This window comes from Antrostomus carolinensis, unplaced genomic scaffold (assembly GCF_000700745.2).
Source record: "Antrostomus carolinensis isolate BGI_N321 unplaced genomic scaffold, ASM70074v2 scaffold32361, whole genome shotgun sequence".
In the NCBI taxonomy this organism is placed as follows: domain Eukaryota; kingdom Metazoa; phylum Chordata; class Aves; order Caprimulgiformes; family Caprimulgidae; genus Antrostomus; species Antrostomus carolinensis.
This window is the reverse complement of record NW_010296797.1, coordinates 1-8,171: the sequence shown is the minus strand read 5'-3', so window position 1 is coordinate 8,171 and position 8,171 is coordinate 1. Positions and strand designations below refer to the sequence as shown.

The 8,171-nt window shown below is 42.7% G+C and overlaps 1 protein-coding gene across 1 annotated transcript in view; it reads right to left on the bottom strand.

Annotated features, from left to right (window-relative positions):
- PRPF6 (pre-mRNA processing factor 6) overlaps window positions 1-7,711 on the bottom strand; it is a 24,905-nt gene extending 17,194 nt beyond the window's left edge. Inside the window, exons 1-8 of the mRNA XM_010178410.2 lie at window positions 7,544-7,711; window positions 6,598-6,716; window positions 5,483-5,561; window positions 4,606-4,782; window positions 3,752-3,907; window positions 2,974-3,068; window positions 2,084-2,240; window positions 1,718-1,880 (exon numbers count right to left, since the gene is read on the bottom strand). Coding sequence (XP_010176712.2) covers window positions 1,718-1,880; window positions 2,084-2,240; window positions 2,974-3,068; window positions 3,752-3,907; window positions 4,606-4,782; window positions 5,483-5,561; window positions 6,598-6,716; window positions 7,544-7,606 — 1,009 coding nt within the window. The 5' untranslated portion in view covers window positions 7,607-7,711. The remainder of the gene's footprint in view (window positions 1-1,717; window positions 1,881-2,083; window positions 2,241-2,973; window positions 3,069-3,751; window positions 3,908-4,605; window positions 4,783-5,482; window positions 5,562-6,597; window positions 6,717-7,543) is intronic.
- Window positions 7,712-8,171: the final 460 nt, after the last annotated feature.

Here is an 8,171-nt window from a genome sequence, read left to right as displayed (position 1 = left end):
GCAAAGGCAGAGGCACACCGCTGAGCCTCCACTTCAGAGCACATCCCAGCTCTGCAGAAATACACAGAGCATTTACAAGCAGTGTGAGCTGAGGATTTGGGCATTAACTGTTTCTCTTTGAGTCTGCAGCAGCAGGAGATTTTTCTGAAAAATTTTAAGTGAATAATATCAGCCTGTGAGAGCTGAAAGCATCACTCAGCAGGAGAGAACATGTTTTCATAGATAGAGCGTTCAATTTTTACACCTCAAGATGCATTTTAAACACTCAGCTTGCTGGCTCTTCAGTCAGAGAGAGGCTTTAAAAAACTCCAGAGGTCCTGCTGGAGAGTAGAAATGCACACAGCCAACAGAGGAGAGAAACATATTATGAAAGATCCCACTTCAGTGACATGACCTGGCAGTCAGTCTTTTTTATTTTAGGAGAAATAATGGGTTAAACTGCCACTTATCTGAAGGCTGTATAAACAAACAGCTCCAGGCACCATATTACTGGGAGCAGTTGGGCACTGGGAAGCTGTGAGCAGGCAGAAATTGGGAAGAGAATAACAAAGCATGTTCCATTTCACTAACAGCTTCCTATCAGAGATTAAGCAGGTGGTTCCAAAAACCCAATCATGGGGTTTTTCTCTTCGTAAATACAATGTTCAAAGCAAAATTCAGTACTTAATGTGTAAGTCACTGCTTCCACACATGATGCTCTCCTACCCAAGCTGGACTCAGAAATCTGTTTCTGCTCAAGTAGAAGTTTTTTTTCTGTTCAACATCTATTACTGGTCTTGAGAAGGACACACAGTGTCACAGGAGAGACACTTCACAGCACACTGCACTGCTTAGCCAATGGAAATTAAAAAAATCTACTGAATAGTTAATATCTGAACTCTTACAGCTTCAAACCCAGCAACCTTGAAGTGCCTTTCATCCATATGCAGTAAGAGGTCGTTTCAGCAGAGATCCACAATTTTACAGGCAATAGTTAGAGGTAGGAGGTAATTTACTCCTTTGAAGCCAAACCACTCAGTACTGTAGATGCTTCACAGAGATTTAGCAAATATATTCAATCCAAACTCTTTTCCCTATCTAGATTAATAGATATAATCAATACAATTCAATAGTCATGAAGGACCCATCTCTACTGAGACAGGCACAGTAACGTAAAAGTAATCAAAGAATTAATACTATGAACCTGCAAGGAAGACCTGAGCTCAGGACAACACAACAAACCTGATAAAGAGATCATTGTTTGGAGAAGAAAGTAATTCCACAAAAGAGGAACACCTCCAAGTGCAATATAACAGAAGATGTAAGGTTCTAGGTAAGCACCACAGTGAAAAGCTGTTTGCCAAGAAGACAGAACTTGCTCCAGTGAAGCAAACCCCAAGGCCTCTAAAGCTCCTCCACCAGGAATCACTGTGGTGTCTAACAGGTTAGAGACAAGTTGGAACCCAAACACAAAGTCCAGTATCTTTTCCAAAATGTATCACAAGGTGACAGTGAAAACACCCTTTTCTCCTTAGAGCATCATTTGTTAGTGGTTCTCATCTACCTGTCCAACTCTGAATGGGTTTTGGTTAAGTGACATGTCATTTTGCAATTGCTCTGTAACAGGATTAAAAAAAAAAAGCCACTTAAAACTTAAGGACACATCTTGAACAACTTCCAATGCAATACAAACAGAGGGAGGCTCAGAGTTTGTTCCTGACCCTGCAGAAGCTCTCACCTTTCCTAAGGACACGTTTCTTTGCACGGATATCCGTCTCCAGCTCTGCTGCTCTGATATAGATGCGGACAGACTGGGGAAGGTGGCGGACAGCCTGGGCCACAACAGCCTTGGCTGTATCTCCAGGTTGAAGCCGAGCAGCTTCTAACCAAACATCTTCACTCTGTCAGGAAAAAGAAACCATCTTCCTTTACATCAAAACAAGAATTTAAAATTAGAGCTTCTAGCTGGATGTGTTCTCTTAGTACTGCAGATAACGAAGCTGTATCAGATATAACAAGCTTAACAGAGAGATGATGTTGCTCGTAACCACAACCTTTTCCTACCATCCCGCAAGGATCATCAGGGAAGCAAAGCAATTCTGACCTTGGGGCACATCTCTGTTCCTTTCATGATGAGGTTTCGAGCCACCTGCAGTTTGCCAGTGACCTCCTCCAGTCGGGCTGACGCTATCCAGGCTGGCGGATGGTGAGGATTGGTCTCTCGTACAGATTTCAGGAGCAAACGGGCTTTCTTGATGTCACTAAAGGAGGAGAAAAGAGAGGCAAGAAAACTTTCAGTGCACTAGCAGCAAATAATTCTCCTGAATCAGTGAGTGTTTTAGTCATTTCTTCCCAGTCACACACGCAGATGCACAGTAAACATGACCTCAAATGTTTCCATACTGGTGACACAACTTACATACTACCAGAAGAAGCTTGCAAATGTACACTAACACTGCAAGATCACAGTGAAAACCAGTGAAGTATTTAAGTAAGATTTTTAGGAATTCCAGCTGGGCATTTGCAGTTGGAAGCTGATAAGCACAAGCATTGATTTAAGTCAAGTATAAGCATCAATATTTGCACGTATCTCTGAATTAAACGGTAATTTTTTATGAAACAGGTGTCAAACCTCAGGTTAAAGATGTTTTCAGAGGTCATCAATCAAGCCTAAATTAGCAGTACAAAGGTACAATTAACCAGGTTATTTCCTGGCTGGCAGGCAGCCACACACTGCCATCACTCTGGCATGTTAGTCCAGGGATAGAAGAGAAACAATCCCCACAATCGATGCATCCGTGTCAGATGCTAAATACATCAGTTGAAAGACTAAACCAGATCTCATCTTAAAATAATTCACCCTTAAAAACTCACCTAGACTCTTTTACAAATTAAATGCTCGCTAAAAGCCACCCGCTCAGACAGATTTCCATTTATATGCAGGATCACAGCCATTACTAAGAGGATAAATCAGTTAATCCTTCTTAAACTTACTTGATATCTCCTCCATGTGTGGGAATCATCGAATTCAAGTCTGTCAAATATCCTTTCGGGTCCACTACAGTCTGTCCACTCACAGAATCTGACACCTGGGAAAGTCAAGTCAGCACTATTGAAATGACTGTTCATAGCCCCACACTCTGCCTGCACACATTAAAGTCTAGAAAAGATGTTGCTGCTCTACAAAAAAAAACCCTAGACATTTATCTGTTACCAAAACCAAGGAAGAAGGAAAACACAAAGCCTAGCTTATTAGCTTTTTTCCACTTCTAAAATACACGATTGGAATGTTAAAAATGTAGTACCATTGAAAATAAGCAGCTTGGCTTCCAGTCATCAAAAGTTCTTGCAGCCCTGACAGCTAAAGCCCATCATTTGAGTTTAAACCAGACTTAGATGGGAAAAATCAATGACATAGAACAGAAGTCAGCAACAATACAAGAGTGGTATTTTTCAGCATTTTGTGGGACTTTTAGAGAAGATGTTTCCTGTGGTGAAACTACCAGCACTGTTTGTCTGAAGTCCATCTCTGGTATAACAGGGCAGCCCATTCTCCAACACTGACCAAATTCCAGGGATAAACTGTTATTTCTCAGGAAATTCTGTTAGTGTAGAAAGCATGAGACATGGGGAAGAGGACTACAAAGTTATCTCACAGCTGTTTCTTCTAACACCCAGAGAATGAAAGACTTTTCTAAAACCAGGTCTTAAATAGCAGCACAACACCAAGCCCAGGTACACCTGTGGCAGAGCTTGCCTTCCACATCCTTACCTGGCTTAGCCTCATATCCATCAAGGTGTTCCTGGCTTGGCCAATCTTCCTCATATCCAATTCACCTGTCCCAGGTGTCATCAAGCCTGGTGTCATTCCTCCTGGATATGGAGTATTCAAGCCCCCTGGATACGGCGTATTCAATCCACCAAATTGCTAAAAACAAGAGCGAGAGAAGTACATTCCTAAAAGCTCTTCTGAGATTTCAAAAATAATTCAAGGTTGTTGGCTGATCTGCTCTTCTTCAGTGGCTACAGGGCAGAGATGCCAAAATCCCCCAGGTACTTCTGAAATGGTGGCTTCCCTGAATCACGAGACATTTCTCACACAGGTTTTGCAAATCTGTAAGTATTTCATAGAATCATAGAATGGTTTGGATTGGAAGGGACCTTAAAGCTCATCCAGTCCCAACCCCCCTGCCATCAGCAGGGACACCTTCCACTAAACCAGGTTGCTCAAAGCCTCATCCAGCCTGACCTTCAACACTTCCAGGGAGGAGCAGCCACAACTTCCTTGGGCAACCTGTTCCAGTGTCTGACCACCCTCACAGTGAAGAACTTCTTCCTAATATCTCATCTAAACCTCCCCTCTTTCAGCTTAAACCCATTTCCCCTTGTTTTGTCATTAGTTGCCCTTATGAAAAGTCCCTCCCCAGCTTTCTTGTAGCCCCTTCAGGTATTGGGAAGCCACTATAAGATCTCCCCGGAGCCTTCTCTTCTCCAGGCTGAACAGGTTTTTTGGTCAAGTATCTTTTTTCCTCAATGCCACTAGTGAAGAGTTACACACAGTTTAACCCCTGTCTCTAATTAGGAATTAACAGATCACACCTTCACCAGGTTTGCTGTCATACTCACCGTTTGGCGTGGATCCACAGAAGTGTGGTTCTCCCCTGACTGTAAATGCTTTGCAAAGAAGCTGTCGGGTACAGGAGTCAGCTTCTCATAACGAGGGTTCCTCTGACGCTTGTTCCTGGCATCACCAACTTCTGGAATACTCAGCCACTCTTCTTCTGTCACCTCTGCTAGTTTCCGCTAGTCAAACAGGAGTTCTCACCATTACTTGCTGTAGAATTGTTTTAACTGCTCTTATTCCTTAAGAGATATTTTTTTTCTTGAAAGAATTTAGATCAATTAAAGACTTAAAGATTAATTTTTTTTCTAATCCAATGCACAAAGAATTAGATGCATTTAATTAGAATTTGGTTTTAGTCCAGGGCTGAGATTTGAAATCAATTTTGTTATGCAACTCAGTGCTTCAAATATTCAGATTAATCCCAGTGCCTGCAGCACTGAGTGTTTTATTACTAATCATTAAACAAGAGCTTAAACACAACACTTTTTATTTAAAAACAGATTCAGAGTCAGATCCTGCTCAACTACTGTGTCAATGCCAACAAGTCAGCAGCCCCTCAGACAGAAGCGCAGCACCTTAAGAACTGATGTAAAGTCACAACAAAGCACAAAACAAAAGCCTAGTGTCAAAATTTGATTTAAATTTCACTGTCTATAACTGTGCAACTGACTGAAAATCACACAGCAAGACTTGAGCTTCAAGTCTGCACCATTAGCTGCCTGCTTTGTATTCATTAACTTATTCTTCCAAGAGAAAGTCACTGTAATCTGGAGGAGGAGATTTTGTTTGCTAACACACACAGTCTGAGCAAAGAAATGCAGAACATGCATCCACCTCCCCCATGTCACAAAGCCCAATTTCAGACATTTTTTTCCTTACTTTCAAGTCTGAGAACTGCTGCTGAATTTTGGGTCGTTCCATACGGTATTTTTCAATTTCCTCTTTTTCTCGTTGTTCCCTTAGGAAAAGGAATACTGAGGTTAGGCTCAGAGTAACACTCGGCAAGTCTTGAAGTGTTGATAGTACAGAAAAGTGTGTTTGATCAGAGCTGAGACATGAGGAACAAGAGCATTTTTTTCCCCAGTTTAGATTATCAACATTAGAAGAGAGATGTCTTATCAAATAGACAGGCTGAAAGAGTTGGGGCTGTTCAGCCTGGAGAAGAGAAGGCTCCAGGGAGATCTTATAGCGGCCTCCCAGTACCTGAAGGGGCTACAAGAAACCTGGGGAGGGACTTTTCATAAGGGCAGTTAATGACAAAACAAGGGGAAATGGGTTTAAGCTGAAAGAGGGGAGGTTTAGATGAGATATTGGGAAGAAGTTCTTCACTGTGAGGGTGGTCAGACACTGGAACAGGTTGCCCAAGGAAGTTGTGGCTGCTCCTCCCTGGAAGTGTTGAAGGCCAGGTTGGATGAGGCTTTGAGCAACCTGGTCTGGTGGAAGGTGTCCCTGCTGCTGGCAGGGGGGTTGGAACTAGGTGGTCTTTAAGGTCCCTTCCAACCCAAACCAGTCTGGGATTCTATGATTATAGTGTAAACACAGACATTTCCAACCAAGTTAACATCAATCTTCAACATCCTCTTACCTGGAGACCAGGTAGTGGCTTTAACAAGTTAAATAACACTCACCAGTTTACAAGACACACACAACACACGACTTTTCTAACTATTTCCAGTGTGCTGTGCAGCACGTGACGTGTCAAAACCAGTCACTCAGCATCTCCCCACATCATCTTAACGAACTTCAGTGAATCTTAATTAACTACAGTGAAGCCATTCAACCACATCAACTGTCCCAGCAAGCTGTGCAAAATACCCACCGTCCTTAAAACCTGGAGCCACAGGGTCAAAAATCCAGCATTAAAACAAACAAAAACTGTGTAGGCTTCTGAAAATGAACCCAGACAGAAGGTGGAGAATGGAAGAGGAAAAGGAGAACCCTAAAACACAAATTAGCTAGAAAATACCCCAGGTCAGTGCTGTAATTGTTCCTACCTTCTTTCTTTTCTGCGTTCATCCATCCTCTTATCCAAAGCTGCATAAATAGCATCTGCTTCCTCATCATCTTTTTCATAGGGACCACTCGAGAACAGGCTCCCAGCATATCCATTGAACTAAGAATTTGGAGAGAGAAAAAGGGGTAAAAAGAGGAAAAAAACAAAATAAAAACCCCAGCATCCTCAGATTAAAGCTCCTGTTATGTTCTTGCTACAGCCAACAGTCCCCCAGAACAAGGAAAATGCGTGAGCAGGGTATTTCTAACACCATTGCATCAGACTAACACATCCCTAAATAAAAGCAGCTCTCTTCCACCACCCCAGTGTTGATTCTCCCACAGCATTTCAAAAGCAAGAGTGCTTCAAAATTCCTTCTCTTTCAAAATTGCTTCTCTTTCAAAATTGCTTCTATTAAGCAATAAATGAGATCCCATTATAGAAAGGCCATTTTCTTCCATCACCCACTTTTTTTTCCTCTAAGTTCTGAAAGCAAAGAGAGTAACACAAGATTGAACTAACCCAAGTGGGATTTAAACACAAGAGATTACACAGGCCACATAAAGACAAACATATGTCAAAGCAACAAGAGCTTAGATCCCTTTTGTGCAGGAGAATACAAAATACATCCCCCAAAGTACTTAAACTGATATTTTATTGATGGATTCCCTTCCCAAGACTCTCAGGGCTCTGTATAGATAATTAAACCACAATACGTGGACCAACGCCACAATAAAAATCTGCAAGTATTGTGGCATTATGTAAATGAGGTCTCAATTAAAAAGAAATAAGAAAAAAAAGGAAGTGCTGCTAGAAAATACAGGAAATCCTGGCCTTGAAATATCAGCTAATGCGAGTTTCACGGCAAGAGAGCAGGGAGCTCAAGGATTCCTCTTGCACTCAGGGGAAAAACATCTCCAGGATGATGAAAAAAAAAATCTCATCACCTCATCATAATTAGTGTCGTTCAAATCTTCATCATCATCATCAGCTGTCTGATTCTTTTTCATCTGATCCCCAACAGTTCTCTTGCCCGGGGGAGCGTGACGATCATCCACGGGGTCGTTGGCATCACGGGCGGGGCCGATGTCGGAGCGGGTGGTGAAACCTGTGGCTCTGCGGTGATAAATCAGTAGCAGTTGTTTAGCACCCTGCAAACCCCCCCCCCGGTCTCAATGTTATTACTTAAAAAAGACAATAAAAATATTAATTCTTTGCAAGAATGGCATCAGTCAATCCCCATCCCTTGGGGGGAAAAGCCTGGGGGGAAAAACTGTCCTTTTACAGGGAGAACTTTATCTGTAAGATCACTGCAACCACACAGCTCACTGCTCTACCACCCACCTTGTCCTGTGAGATGCTCTCTCTGCTCACCCATCTCCCTCTCAGTGGGACACACCAAAAACGCTGACTGTGCAGGTTGTAGGGCACTATGGGGTGGGGGTCTGGGTGCAGGGGACCCGTCACAGACCCCACAGTCACCTGGACACCGTTATTCCCAGGGCACAGTCGATGGAATCACCCCAGCGTTAAAGGCACCAACAAACCAGCAGAGAACAAACACAACTCACACCC